This window comes from Salvia splendens, unplaced genomic scaffold (genome assembly GCF_004379255.2).
Source record: "Salvia splendens isolate huo1 unplaced genomic scaffold, SspV2 ctg706, whole genome shotgun sequence".
In the NCBI taxonomy this organism is placed as follows: domain Eukaryota; kingdom Viridiplantae; phylum Streptophyta; class Magnoliopsida; order Lamiales; family Lamiaceae; genus Salvia; species Salvia splendens.
In genome coordinates, this window is record NW_024599374.1 from 1,576 (window position 1) to 17,148 (window position 15,573).

At 38.7% G+C, this 15,573-nt stretch overlaps 2 protein-coding genes and 1 pseudogene across 2 annotated transcripts; 1 reads left to right on the plus strand and 2 right to left on the minus strand.

The window, feature by feature from the left end:
* Nucleotides 1-537: 537 nt before the first annotated feature.
* LOC121791038 lies at nt 538-4,542 on the plus strand (annotated as a pseudogene).
* A 581-nt stretch (nt 4,543-5,123) lies between these two features.
* On the minus strand, nt 5,124-10,045 carry LOC121791040 (NF-X1-type zinc finger protein NFXL2-like). Its single transcript, XM_042189096.1, is given in 15 exon segments — nt 5,124-5,488; nt 5,582-5,671; nt 5,751-5,957; nt 6,061-6,142; nt 6,544-6,734; nt 6,929-7,087; nt 7,184-7,346; nt 7,432-7,517; nt 7,696-7,788; nt 8,162-8,228; nt 8,431-8,486; nt 8,570-8,683; nt 8,795-9,195; nt 9,198-9,485; nt 9,488-10,045. Coding segments are annotated over 15 exon segments (2,604 nt in total). The 5' UTR covers nt 9,939-10,045; the 3' UTR covers nt 5,124-5,332.
* A 915-nt stretch (nt 10,046-10,960) lies between these two features.
* LOC121791039 (phosphoinositide phospholipase C 2-like) lies at nt 10,961-14,681 on the minus strand (the record flags this gene model as incomplete). Its single annotated transcript, XM_042189094.1, has 8 exons — nt 10,961-11,513; nt 11,752-11,838; nt 11,940-12,092; nt 12,442-12,559; nt 13,005-13,225; nt 13,308-13,529; nt 13,609-13,744; nt 14,452-14,681. Coding segments are annotated over 8 exons (1,461 nt in total), but the record flags the coding sequence as incomplete, so codon positions are not given.
* Nucleotides 14,682-15,573: the final 892 nt, after the last annotated feature.

Sequence of the window (15,573 nt, forward strand, 5' to 3'; positions counted from 1 at the left end):
TAAATAATAGTACTCCGAATGACAATCCAAATTAATAGTTATCCAATTTCAAAACAAATAAACTAAATATAATTCACACATCGCAAGTTCTTAAAATGCAGTTTAGATTAAAAAAATAAAATAAAGTATATAAGTCTCAATTCACTATCCTTATATAATTGGTCATCTAATAATTGAAAAAGTACTATTTTTTACGGCAAATTTAATTATATTTAAATTTAATTTGGATGGTAATTGAATTAAACAGTAGGAAAAAAATTTGTTGGACTCTAGGTATTTGACGCAAGATGAGTGGCGAAAAATTGTTAATTGCCCTTGAAGCCTTTGAAGGCCTTGAGGGCATTTTTATCCGAAAAAGTTCAAAATATCTCAAATGCTATTAACTTATAGTTGACGAACTTAAAAGAATATTTTCAAAGTACCTGACCTAAAATGATAATCTAATGTACATGTACTCTCTCTCCGTAATAATACAACTCAATCTCTCCTTTTATGTTTCATCACTCACCCCACTCTCACTCCAGCCGCGTGCCTCCACTCTCTCCCAAACCTTTAATTTCATTTTCAATTTCAATTTATGTAATCTGCATTTTGATCGCAATCGCCATCGCCTCCAATCCTGACCACTCCTCTCCGTCGCCTCCGCATCCACTCTCTCTCTCTCTCTCTCTCTCTCTCTCTCTCTCTCAGTCTCACGAATTCCGGCGGTTTAATTTCGTCAGTATTCCGTTGATTTTTTGATCGGTGATGGCGGAGCTGGCGGCGGCTGAAGTGTACGCGCCGCGGACGCTGCAGGTGTGGCGCACGCTCCTCAACTGGCTGGTGTTCTTCTTCCAGATCTTCGCCAGATCCTCCGCGGCACGCCGTCGTTCAACCAGGTCCTGTCGTACGTAGGCCTGCGCCAGGGGTCGCTGCTGTCCTCCGCGCCCCACGCGCCGCCGCAGTTCAAGCCGCTGCCGGTGCTTGAGCTGTCGGATTACTCGGAGGAGCATGAGGCGGCGCCGGGGTGACGAGCCCTGGGGCTGTTCCGGTGCGCGGCGGCGAAGAGGGGACGGCTGATTCTCTGCCTTTCGGGAAGCTAACGGTAACTTTTATTGTGTTTTGATTTGATTGTGAGTTAATGATGGATGGATATGCAGTTCGTTGCTTTAATTAATCGTGGTTGACTTTGCGAAGTGCTTGCTAAGTGTGTTTTGTAGATGTAGATTTAGTTTGTTCAGCCGATTTTATGTATATAAGCTTGACGCATAAGAGAAAGCGAATTAAAAGGAAAGATTAAACATAAATTTTAGGATTCAGTTACTATGTTATTGATTGTTTTTTCCTGAACAAGAGGGATTTGACAAAATAGTTTCAAGTCAATGATTTTTTATGAATATGTTGTGCTATTTTGTAACAAAGTTGAAAAAAATAGGGATTGGAAGGATTGAATGAAATAATATTACATGGTAGGTTTCTTTCTATCACTAATGTTGAGATTGACTTTATGGCGCTATACTTGTTCCTACATTTTTTGTTATTGCTAAATTTTTATTTGAGTAAACTTTGATCTTTTGATAAATGGGATGAAAATGATTTTGGATGCATTCAGGTGGTTTTAATCCTTTAGGCAGTCATAGCACTTACTAGGAGTTTACTTCTGCCGATGTCATTTCTTATCATGAGAAATGCGATAGTCTGCTAAACTCGTGCTGATGGCATTAGCATATCATAGAGTTAAAAAGTTATTAAGGATCTGAACTGAACGAACCAGTGTGTAGTGGCTTCTGATGTGAAATACCCTACAAGTTGAACTTCAGTTGCTGAGTTATTTGCTGAAGTCCATTTCTGGTAATTATGACCGAGCACAGTTAGGAGAAGTGGAAACAATGAGAAATGTAGGCGAACAAGTTAACTGTTTAGATGTTAATTATATCATGTGCAAGTGCTGCTGTATAGGATAAAAAGAAACATAAAGTTTGGATGAAATTTTAAACAATCATAGCATATGTTGCCTGCCTTACAATTTTTAAAACTGTTCCTGTATCAGGCTATGAGGGATAAGACTTCATATTTCTGTTTATTTTGCTACATAAAGGTTTATTTTAATTCAAAGCATTTTCATGATCATTTGTGCTTTGGATGCAGGTTGTTCTCGATTTGGACGAAACTCTGGTATGTGCATATGAGACGTCAAGCTTGCCAGCCATGCTACGTAGTCAAGCCACAGAAGCTGGTATAAAATGGTTTGAATTGGAATGCATATCTTCTGACAAAGTAAGTTTCTTGTTTTGTTGACATTAAACTAGTACTTAAGCTATCTAAAGTAATACATTTGGTATTGATTTTCATTGTTTATTTCTCAATGGAACTCCTAGGAATTTGAAGGCAAGCCTAAGATCAACTATGTGACAGTGTTTGAACGTCCTGGACTTAAAGAATTCCTGAAACAACTCAGTGAATTTGCTGATCTTATACTATTTACCGCTGGACTTGAAGGTGTTTTTTTGTTACCTTATTATGATGACATACTTTTCTTGATCTCCAGCTGGAACTTTTTATAATATATATGATATTTACCGGTTGGAGTAAAATTATTTGTGTTTACAGGCTATGCTAGACCTCTCGTAGATAAAATAGATTCTACAAATCTGTTCAGCCGTAGACTTTACCGGCCTTCTACCATTAGCACGTAAGTTATCTGTTAACTTTGGTGGTACATGCCAGAATATATTAAATCTCTGAAGTGACTGGTTTTGCATTTTCGCTGTTGTTAGATGTGTGAGCCTGTACCTTGTTTCATTTCATTGTGGGAAAGGAAGCTAAAGTACTAATGTGGGTGATATAAATAAAACTTAATGAAGGTAGATATTGTACCCCACTTAATAACAGTCCACCAATACACTCATTACCGAACTCTGTGGCATGAACCTGATGGGACTAAGTAAATGCTAAAATGATGAAGTATGTAATAGATTCTAGAAAGAAATAATACTATAATATTCTACTGATGGGGCTAAGTGATAAGCTTGTTGTATGCATTTTTCTACTGTTACCAATGACTCTTTGGTAGGTCTTGGTATGCTTCCCTTTTTAGCTATATAAGTTAAATTTAGAGTTTTTCTCTTTTATCTATGCTCTTTTGCCCTCCACCCCGACTCAGTGAAGAAGTTTGGCAGAGTATCAGTAATATAAAGAACTTCCATGTAATAATTCTGAAGCTTTCTTCAGTGCTAATTCTTTCCAATTCTGTTGTCTGAAGTGCTACCATTCTGCCCCAACTTTAGAATGTAATACAAGAATGACACAACCTCTTACTCATCGGTTTATTTACATAACTAATTTTACAATATTTAGGTTTCTTTTAATCATGTATTTTTTCAACCATGTTTTTTGATGTTTAGGAAGGTTGTGCGTTGTAAGATTTTTCAGTATGCTGTTCTGCTGTTCATATAATAGCTACTCTCATTTATAATATTTCTTTGCCATAAACAATCTGGACTTATGTTTTGTCTTTTTTTTTCATATATGTTAGCATCTTCTAACTCAACCTCCATGAACTGAAAAATAAGAGAAAAAATATATAAGAAAGAAATAGAAATGATCACCCTTTGGTGTACAGTTTGATGACATGCTATATCTGTATCCTGATTTTGAGTGCTTTCTCAAATTCATCCACCAGAACTCAGCCATTCATTAGAGTATGTTTTGCATAAATCACAGGGAGTATCGTGAACATGTGAAGGATTTATCTTGCTTGTCGAAGGACTTCTGCCGAATTGTTATTGTTGACAATAATCCATTTAGTTTCTTGTTGCAACCATTGAATGGCATCCCTTGCATACCATTCTCTCCTGGGCAACCTCATGATGAACAGGTACGACTATAACCCGACATATAAGTCACTTGCACCGAACCATTACTACACCTTAACTTTTTATCACGATGCAATAAGTGCAAATACTTTATACTTTCAGTTCAATCAGTTCTCACTTGAAAAAGGTTTTTGCTCGAACCTCGTTATCTTCTTTTCCATCCGAATTAATTTGTGAATTCATCTATACAGCTTTTGGACGTCATCCTTCCTTTGCTCAAGAATCTCTCTCAACAAAAGGATGTAAGGCCTATTCTCTACGAAAGGTTCCATATGCCCGAGTGGTTTCAGAAACATGGAATTCCTTCTTCGGGATGGACATAGGAAGGAAACTGGCGGCCGTCATGCATGTCTTTATGTAATATAATGCTTAGGATAATTATATTCTTTTCACAAGGCAGCGTCTCCAACTCGAGAGCCAACAAGTTTTGTACAGCATCGTTCGGTGCAGTGAAGCAGCCGTTGACGAAGCTTCAGCCTTATCACCACCCGAGCATGATCAGAATCATACAATTGTGAAAAGTAAAGTTCTCTGTGTAACGTCGTTGTTCATAGATGCAAAATCATGACGTTGTATCATCCTAGTATTTCATATCTCGATGATACGATCAATTATTTGCAGTGACGGACGGACCTTTGTTGCTTAATTATATGATAAGTTTGTGGAATGTGAATTATTTGTTTCAGCATCGTTTTGACTATGCTTCAATTGAGAATTTTATAGGTGTTAATATTGTTCTTCTATTTTGGGAGAAATCAAACTCTTTTAATTTGCTACTACTATTTTTCTCTACCTGCTTTATTTTCTTCATTTATTTTTATTTTATTTTCTCTTCACTTAAATTAATAAACAATATCTCTTTAAATCTCGTGAAAAAAAGTCTCAATCAATTTGCAATGGACAGAGAATAACTTGTTGGGCTAACAAGAAGAGAGAGCACATGTTGATTGTTGATCAAACATAAAAAATTTGTTTTCAGTTTGAAATGAGCAGATTGACTCAACTAAAATAGCAATAGCTATGTAAATAGAGACTATTTAATTTGTCATTTTTGTTCATAGAATTCCATCTCTATCTCTATTGAGTTATCTACCCTACTAAACATGTCATACATCCATTGATACGATCAATTATCTGTAGTGACAAGCTTGGAGCTTGTGCTACTCGCCTGTAATTTTGCACGATTTTGGATATTAGACTTATGTAATTATAATCATATTTTGCTAAGAAATGCAATGATTAAGTCTTTACCTTGGTTATGTCGATTTTAAAAAGACTTTATTTTCTCTATTTCTCCAAAATACAATTCCTCACGTAAAACATCAAAAAAAATGTGTATAGCATAAGAATGAACCAAAGATTTATTTTTCCACACTATATGTTGATCAAAATAAAGAAACAAAATCCATAACCTTTCCCCAGCCAGCTAAGAACACAAAATAGATTCAATCTATGAATTTTGAGCTTTGGGGTAAGATTTAGACCCGTGGATATCTTCTTGTTTGTCGAGTTTCGAGTTGGTTCATCCAGTCCGACAACCACAACAGACCTTTATACCCGAAATATGCAGAGACGACGACAGCTGCTACAACGATAATCACCAAAAGGATCCGTCGAGCCACACCAACTATTCTCTGCACGACGAAGAAAAATATTCACTACCTATAATTTATAGGCTATAAATGCTACAACCAATCTACCTATTAGCCCAAGAATAGAAGCCAAACCTGCAGCCTTGATGCATTCTCCTCTTCGTGTACCCTTTGCCTCCGTCTCCTCCTTTTCGATACGTTACTAGCCTTATCCGACTCCTTTTCCTTCAAAAGAGAAACAACATAAGCATGTACCGAGCTTTCAAAAAATCATCGTATTGATTAATGAAGTAGAAAGAATTACCTCCTGGGGCTTCACTTGGCGAAGATGCAACTCTGAGTCGGGGGCCTTGACTTTGCTCTTGCAGTCGGAACCACAAGGAAGAAGTCCGACTCCAAATTGATTCTTTGGTATCTCTTTGGGATCACAACCACTACTAATATGTGCCGCTTGTACATCCTTGCATAGCCACTCCTTCTTTAAGGTTTGACACCCACAACGAACGGTTACCTTGCAAAAGATCGAGAAAGTTAACAGAGGCCAATAGATGGGGTGGTAATGAAAACATTCAATTCGAGTTGTCGGATTCCAACATGGTAGATGTTTTTGGTACCTTCTTAGAGCACTTGTCAGGTGATGGGCAGGGGCCGGGATGGCACGTCTCTGGGCATAAGTGTGTACAATTTGGCAACTTCCTGCCGATCAAAAATATTAAAATTGGGGATATGTTATTTAACATTTCAAGATATCAAGATATAAAATAACTCAAAGAATATAACATACAACATAAAAGAAGGATATTCACTACTTACTTAGATCTTCTCAGGGAGACACTAAAAAGAGTGATATCGAAAGCATCTAAAGACGAAATGTTCGAAATATTTCGATATCATGATCAGATGGGTATGACATAAGCCGAAACTATTCACACAACTTGAACACAAATTCATAGAAAATAATTAAAAATAAAAACCAAATAGTGTTAGCAAGACTAGCCTCTCCTTGAAGTTATAATCATCAGTTTTCTTTTTCGTTTTTTGGATAGCATTAAGTCAGCTAATTAGGAAGATACTGTATGAAGACTTTTCGAGATTACCTATGGCAAGGCCCTTTGCACGAACGTACAACCATTTGCTCTTTCTCGGACAGGCAGTTGTAATATTTACACTGGAAAACATGCACCATGGACCCACAGTGACACGAACGCTTAATCAGCGTCTTGCAAGGGGGGCATTCTCCAGGATGACATCGCATAGGGCAAGGATGAGGACATTTCGGATCTCTATTCTGAAAGAAGATCAAGGACAAAGAGAAGAAACCATGTGAATTTCACCAACCAACGCCACCAAATTAAAATATTTCATGAATCTGAGTTTTAGATACATTTAAAGCTATTCGAACAAGGCTTGAAACGTACTATTGAATAAGAACAAGTAACCAAAAGCTTTAAGATTTAAGAAATGAAATGGATGAGTATTTACCTTATCACAAGGGAGATTGCAGACTTCGCAGGACTCACCTGTTTTCGAAGAATTATCTTTCAAGGGGTGACATACGTAAGTGCAGTAATGGTTACCACATGGAAGAGGGTTTCCACACAAATTATCACAAGGAAATTCGGGACTATTTGAGCATACCATCTGAGAGGAAAAAGGTAAAATATTCATCTTTATACGACAGAACAATATAAATATGACGCCCATAGAAAAGGCCTATTTGCTGATGAAGAAACTAACCATCCTTTCTGCTCCTATGTGACGGCCAAAGCACGACCTCAACACAACTTCTGGGCAAGGTGGACATGGGGAGCCAGGTGTAGCTTCACTCAGATAATTTCCCTTCTTCTTTTTGGGTTTTAAAGTAAATTCGGGACGTGGAGGTGGTACAGGTCCATGGCACCTATATATAACATTAAACAATTGAGTTAGAGACCGAGCGGCCTGAGGAGGAGGCAGTTACCAAAGAAGAATTATTTGAGGCAAACCTCAATTGGCATTCATGGCCACATGAGTATTTTTCACCACAAGTTAGCCGACATGGGGGGCAAGCACCATAGTGGCACCGGTGTGGCTGGAGATACATATATGTAAATCGTCATTGGAAACAATTTCTTGTCAAAGTTTGAGCTATATAGCAAAGATCTAGAAAGAAAACTAAATGTCGAATCAAATAAAGCATTTTTTGCTTACTTAACAGTCTGCTATTATCAGTCATGAATTAGATTATTACATTGAGAGGCCAGCCATACCTTAGATTGTGCAGCATGCCTGCATAAAGGAGCTACGGGACATGGTTTGTGACACTTAGGAGGCTTTTGTTCAGTTTCAGTGCCACAAGGAACCTGATTACAAGTTAAAAGACTGAGCAGAACTCTTGCGGAGTATGCAATTTTCATATCAGATAATTGGATAACTTTCAAATTTTGTTCTTAAATCCTCCGTCCACATTCTCCCCGAAAAGCATGCATCGTGATTGAAGTATAATCAGCTTTAAGTTTTTCTTGCTCACAACAGAAGCAAGCAATCAACAAATTTATCAAAATCCTTACTATTTAGTGAATGACATGTCCTTGAATAAGTATAAAATGATATTTTTGTGGGACAGCCACATAGACTCATCTATTAAACACGCGGTGGAGCACACTAGTGCCAATTATCCCAATCATACGAGAGATAAAAAGACAAATTTCTAGACTCAAACAAAACAATGCTAACCTCAAAATGTGTGTTGCCACATGCACATGATATCCTCACCATCAGTGGGCAAGGAGCACAAGCACCTCTACAACAACAACAAAAAAACAATCAGCAAATATTCCAACGTCCATATGGGTCGAAAAGATCATAGGTTATACAAATACATTTGTAAATGTTCAATGTTCCCACATGTGTAGATAAATGTCTACGAACCCAACAAGACCTATAAGGTTCTACCAAGGAACCTCTGGTCCACACATTGCACAAAACAATGGCAACAGAATTACCTATGACATGGAGCTGGGCACTTGTGATTTCGACACCGGAGCTTCCGGTCACATATCTGAACTCCAAGATATGTACAAAAGTAAGAAGAATAGTCTCCATTTACAGTACATGTATTAGAGTATAGCAAAAGGCAAGAACCTCTGAGCAAGGAGGGCAGTCCCCATCGCAGCAGCGGCGCTTACAAGCATGCCGACCACAATCCCTAAGCGTTTGGCATTTCCTCTCACAAGTCAACTCTTGATAGCAAGGGACCTATTCTAAATCCAATGAGCCATCTCCTTATCACAAACATCATACACAAAGACACTAAACACAGAAACACCACAATTAAAAATAAACCATCCAATCCAATACAAAATGTACCTGTTTCTTGAAGCTCCCACACCTACACGGCTTTGTCACGATCATCCTACAATTCTCAACGCACGGGCCGTGATGGCATCTCTCGGGGCACCTGTGGAAGCCACAGCTCAGCAGCTTATTGCAAGTTGACCCACACAGAGGCAAAGAAACATCACATGCCATCCCTTCATACACTCTCTTCCCACAAGGGCAACTCCTCTTCCCTTGAAACGGGCAATCCCCACACCCGCCCTCGTGGCACCCCTTCTCACAAACATGCCTCCCACAGCTCAACATCTTCTTGCATTCACCATTACACCTAAACTCCCTCTCACAGCACTCCCTCACCATCTCCTCCTTCCCACATTGACATCGAAAACTCCCCTTCGCCCTACACGGCTGGCACGATCCATCATGGCAAACTCACCACATCTATGAGCTCCACACTCCAATAACTTCCCACACACACCTTTACAAGAAAATTCCTTCAATCCACATCTTCTCACATCCTCCAATTTCCCACAAAAGCACTGATTTTTAACCAATTTCGGGCAGGCCGGGCACGGCCCGGGATGGCAAAGCAGCAGACAGAAATGGCCACAATCATATTTCAACGATCTCCCACAAATCTCGCCGCAAGAATGAGGCAAAACCCACGGATCACGAGGCGGGTCCTCGACCTTCCCACAGAAGCAATAGTAATTCTTGGGGTTTGGGGCTTGAGATACTCGACGCGGCATTTGGGGCAGGGCCAGGCGAGGGAGCTCTCGTCCGGGGCGACGGCGGCGCGTGCGGAGGCGCGTGAGGCGGCGAGGGTGGTGGACTGGTGGGCCCATGACTGGATGCAGAGGAGGTGGAAGATGGCGAAGCAGCGGGAGGAGCAGGACCAGGTGGGGTCGGTGGGTTTGATGCGCTCGAGGCAGATGAGGCAGGAGAGGCCGCCGGCGCGGGAGGAGGTGAGGAAAGATTGGATTTTTATGAGATCTTGGTGGTGGAGATCGTCGCCGGCAGCGGTGGTGGTGCGGGAACTGGAATGGGAGAGGTAGGATTGGAAGATGGAGGCGGAGAGGTCGGGGTGGCGCTGGTGGGAATGGGAGGGGGAGGATGAATCGGAGTCCGAGTCGGAGGAGAGGTGCTGCGGCAGTGGGGCGGCGGAGGAGAGCATTTTGCGCGGTGGGTTGGGATTTTGACTGATAAAATCTTCGATTCGAGCTGACAAAACTCTTGAGAATTTTGCACTTGTAGTTGTTAGGTTGTAGGAATTATTTTACTTTTGTAATGTTGAATAAATTTAATTTATCATGCAAAGATATGGTTGAATTTACTAGTGTGATTATATAAGAAAATACTTATGTTGGTAAAATTAGCATTATTATTCTATGACACAATTAGCAAGTGATATTGCCAGCCTTATTTTTGGCAAACTATATTATTAACCATATGGACATAGTTGATGGACAAGGCTTGTGGGAGGTTGAACAAAAGGATTGTCGTCAGCGTTGGAAGGTAAAAAAGATGCAACAATCGTTAGTGACAATGGATAGTGGACAAAGAATAAAAGAAAATTTCGAACACTAAAATTTAATGGAGTTCTTTGACACTTGTAAGTTATGAACAAGAATATCAATTATACGAACAAACATAGCTGATGCGGACACAATTTGCCATATAGTTCATTTCAAATTATTCTCTATGAAAAGGGTCTTATTTCCTATGACGATTTCATTCGATATCTTACATTTATAATGTCTCTTATCATTACCTTTTAAAACATTTTTTCCTTAATTATTCATATAATGTCTCAAGTAAAATAACACTAATATGTACTAGTACTACAATTTATACTAGTGAAACAACATAGTGAAGAAAGTTGTTGTCAAAATCAGAGATAACGTTGATACAACAAGTACGCAACTATAGTTTACAATGAATAGCGGACTGAGAATGAGAATAAACCTCAACCACAAAAGATTAGGTCATCGTTGGATCGGTGTCAACCCCAAGATCCAAATTTAATATATAGGTTTTCAACCGCTACACCTAGACCTGCCATTGGCGGTGGAGGTGGTGGCGGCTGCAAAATTGAGGAGAATGAAGATGGTTATAGTTGACGGGATGTAGTGGGACAATCCCAAACCCTAGAAAGAAGTTTTGAGAATTCAAGAGAAGGTCACGGCGAGACGAGCCGTTTATCATTACGATAGATACAGTAGAAATCAAACGCATCGTGTGATATTTTACATAGATATTCATCACTCTCTCTCACACACACACACACACACACACACACACTCTCACACACTCACTCTCACTCGAGAGTCATGTACATGAATCGACAAATGAACATAAATCAGAGTTCAACAAGGAACTAAACCACGCTTTTCATTATATATACAAATGCATGGTTGACTAATCCAGACCCCAAAGAAAAAAGAGTCATTGCATATCACACAAACTCGAACCGCATAAGAAGCTTCACAGAGTTGTACTTCACCCCCTTGCGGTTGTGCAGTGGAACGGCTCGGATGCCTTTGCAGAGCTCCGTCACCGGCAGGCATGTCTGACCGGCAAAATCATCCTTCTCAGACATATCATACTCGTGGACTTCAATTCGCAGTAATGCCAGTTCCGGAACTCTTAGTGGGAACTCAAACACCTCATCCCAGTTCGGTATCCAGTTATCTTCGAGCGTCTTTGTTTTCTTCATGATGGTATCAGCAGGCACTCCAGCAATTCCAACCTTACAATACAGATTATTGCTGCCAATTAAAAAATTGATACAACAAGGCTTGCTAACTTGCAGGGGAAGATCCAGTTTTCCGGAAACATTGTTTTCAGTTTTATCTACATCATTAGTAAATCTCACACAGAAACAGAGGAAACGACTACGAGAATAGCATATGAGAATACAAAATAATATGGAAGGCCGAATGTAATTAAATCAGACGCAAAAAATAAAGATGGTTGTAGCTGCTTACCCTAGCATAGAAATCTGGGGGAGAATAAGTATCAAAATGCGTATGACGGAAGTCATAGTACCATCCTTCACCCATATAAACAGTCACCTGTTTATGCATGTGCCAAATGTATAAAGCTTCAGTCAATTTAGTAACTAACCAACAACGCGCACACGTACAGTCAAAAGCTATAAGCATTTTCAGCCTACCCTCAAAGTTGTTTTGACAGGTAATGATGCATTAGGATCAAAGACCTCGCCGTATGCATTAGGTTTCAACAAAATGTCAGGCTTTTTAACATATCCGCAACCACCATTGGCCCTGAACATGCCATGCATCACCCAAAGGGATCTTCCATAACCCTGAGAGACAGTAATAATATGTCAGTGATAGAACCAAAATATTTTACGAGTATTCTATGGTTGCTTCTGAAGATATCTTGTGGCTGCCATAGCTGTTGTATTGTTCACCAGAATTTATTTTTCATAGATATCTGTTTAAATCAAGACTAACTACATAGCAACAATAAGCACTTAAGTCTTTCAGCTGTGAGTTGGACTTATTGGTACTACCCATGTATTGAAATTATTAATACGCTATTAAATGTATACATAGTATATTCATCTTGATCTGCGTAAAAAAAGAAGAAATAACAATAAACAAAAAACTTAGGGGATTGTAATTGGAGTTTCTTGTGATTCAATAACCAACCTGCATGTTGAATGCAACCATTTGGGCTCCATGTGACCATGCAATTAGGGGATTGTAATTGGATGAATCAAAACGTATACCCTTAGGGTATACCCTAAGCAAGTTCCTTTGGGTAAACCTGAAGAACAGAAATATGATAAATTAGGTTCAGAAAATGCCTACGTCTGTCAGATACACATTAGCTTTCTCTGAATTAATACCTTGGAGGAGGCTATACATGAGACACCATTGGAGAGGTTAACGTCAGGGGGAGAGTGGTTTATTAGCTCTTTCATGCAAAGACTTGCAGACTTTATATATACCAGTTTAGTTATCAATTGGTTTCAATCTCATGTGTAACACACCATTGTAGAAATCAATGGATAATTACATTTAAATGGTCACACTTGTTTGCCAATATGAACTCTATAAACATCAAAGAGCAGTCTATAGGGAGAGTGAGGTGAAAACTATGCTCAAGGCAATGTATACATCCTACCATGGCCTTTGCCTGCATTACTTGTTAATTTAGAATGGGTACTAGAAAACACGCACTATAATGCCCTATTTTTAAGTGCAATCACCTGACAATGTCTCTTCCGTAATCTACAATGGCCTTCTCAAGTTCTTGCTCGCTCAAGCTAAGACGTCTCACTTTATCAGGGTCAACCCTCAGCCAGTCCTGCATTCCCCCCTTCCCCTTTCCAGCATGAATAGCAATCAACTGCCGATATTCTGGGGCTTCATTTTGCTGTTCCTGAGTATCCTCTTCATCATCTTGATCGTCCTCCCCATCTTCATCATCCTACAAGAAAAGGTATGGCCTACTCAGAAATATACAGGACGGACCTTACTCAGTCTTGAGAGATAGATAAGTTTATAAGTACCTTGTCATTTTTAGCATAGTTTGGCTCACTTCCCCATGCTTCTTCATCCTTTTCCTTTTTTAAACCACCCTCCTGTACTTTAACATCCTTGGCTTTTAAGTACTCTTTTGGTGGTTTGGTCGATATAATAACCCTTTTCTTCAGAAATTCTGGGGAAGGGAAATCTTTCAAGCATTCTGAACCAGGGGCAAACAGGATGTCGCCAAAAGTTTCATTGATCATCTAGATTCAGTAAGAGGAGAAGTGATTACACACAGAAAAATTACTGTACTTAATTTCCCATAAAGCTCCACACACATACCTCAGCCACTTTAGCCTGAAGATCTGGAGTAAGATGATCTTCTAATGTTATTACAAGAGGATATTCAGACGCAACAAACGCATTTTCCTTGATCGACCTCAAACATTTGATGAGCTCAACAGGAGTGGTTAGCGTCCTTAACAAGTACAAAAAAAGGAAGTATAAGTGTATAACAAGGTGATAACAATACATATCACTCAGATAACAAAAAGATAACAATACATTACAGCTTTTTCAGCACATATAATAACCCTCTAGAGAATGAACGGAAATGAACTATCTGTATCCCCCTTTTCATGGAATTCTACAATTTTCCAAATGAGAAATAATATACTGGAAATGGATATACTTGCTACAGCAGTTTGAAGAAAACTTTGCAGATAATACTGACAGTTACATAGCATCTGTTTACATCCAAATTATGTTAGTTATGCAGTCTGAACCATTAGAACATTTCAATAAAAGTTGCAAAAGTACAGAGTACAACAATATCCTATTTTCCTTTCCATCTTTACAGAAACAAAGCTTATGTTTCGTATTTATTCTCAGCATTTTTGTATATATGTTTCACTGGTTGATACAGTGCAATTCAACTGAAATATTCATAAGATTTCTAAACCATGCGATCAGCATGGAATTCATGTTAAAAGGTGTAAATGCCCTCTATCATTTCAAACGAGATAAAACTTCAATCAGTTAAGCCATTTTTTGAACTAAAAACCTCAATCAATGGGCTTGTTTTTTTCATGTATGTAAATGATTAGTACATTTTGAATTAAGCTTATTTACAGAGTTCTATACAATAATAGGAAAACCTAAACGAGATGTGTAAGTAATGCATACCTTCCATGAAGAACATTGACATTATCACCAGCAGAATTTGGCCATATGTCCAATTCAATAACTCTGACGCCTCTATGCAATGCATTTATGATGGGAACATCACTACAATCACTACTTAGTTGATTCCCCGTCAAATAGGAATTATGGCCCGTGTATATAAAATAATGAGAAAGAGGACCAGTCATATCATGGTGCACCTGAAAAAATGGCAAAATTGTCAAAAAGCAAGGCTAATAGGCTATCACAAAGGACGCTCATAACAGAGGATATCATGAAAACAACTAATAATCAAATATAAAGTAGAAACTGAAAGATGGTTTAAAGTCCCAATTGGAAACTGGAGCTCAAATGGTAGTATGTTATTCACAGTGCGAAGACCATCATAGCCCCTTAAAGATGCAGAGGAGCAAATAAATCAAACATTTTTATATAAAAACAAAAAATCCATTTGACTGCTTCACCCATATCTATCTTAAGTAAGAGAGCACTATAATTTTTTTGTTTCAGGCTATCTTTCAGTGAAAAATCATGAAGGTATAGCTAAAAAAGGGTGTAAAAATTGACAGGATGAAATTCATTCAACTTATCAAATTATATTGCTCATTCGATTGCCTAAAAGCACCATCTTCTCCGATATAATCCTTCGACAAGCCTCGTCATTCCAGGCACAGAAAAATTACAGTGTCAATTTCTCAAACTTCATAACTTAAAGCCTATCATCACAGAAACGCCTAAAAAACTACCTCTATCGAAACAAAGCTAAACTAAAACCAATCTCAAAATCTTCTGAAAGTAAAACACCTCATTAATGGCTCGAATCAAAACAAAACCACAGCGATCACTTCAATTGCCTCAAAAACAGAAATTCAGCAATCAGCGAATCACTTCAAAGCTAAACTATAACAAATTCTCAAAATCTTCTGAAAGTAAAACACCTAAATAATGGCTCGAATCAAAACGAAACCACAGCGATCGCTTCAATTGCCTCAAAAACAGAAATTCAGTAATCAACGGAACAAAAAAAGAGAGGCGAAAAATTTACCCCTTGAGGTGTTAATAGGCTGATTGTCATCAGCAACACAAGTACTTGAAAAAACCCTCGAGATTGAAGCCGCGGCGATG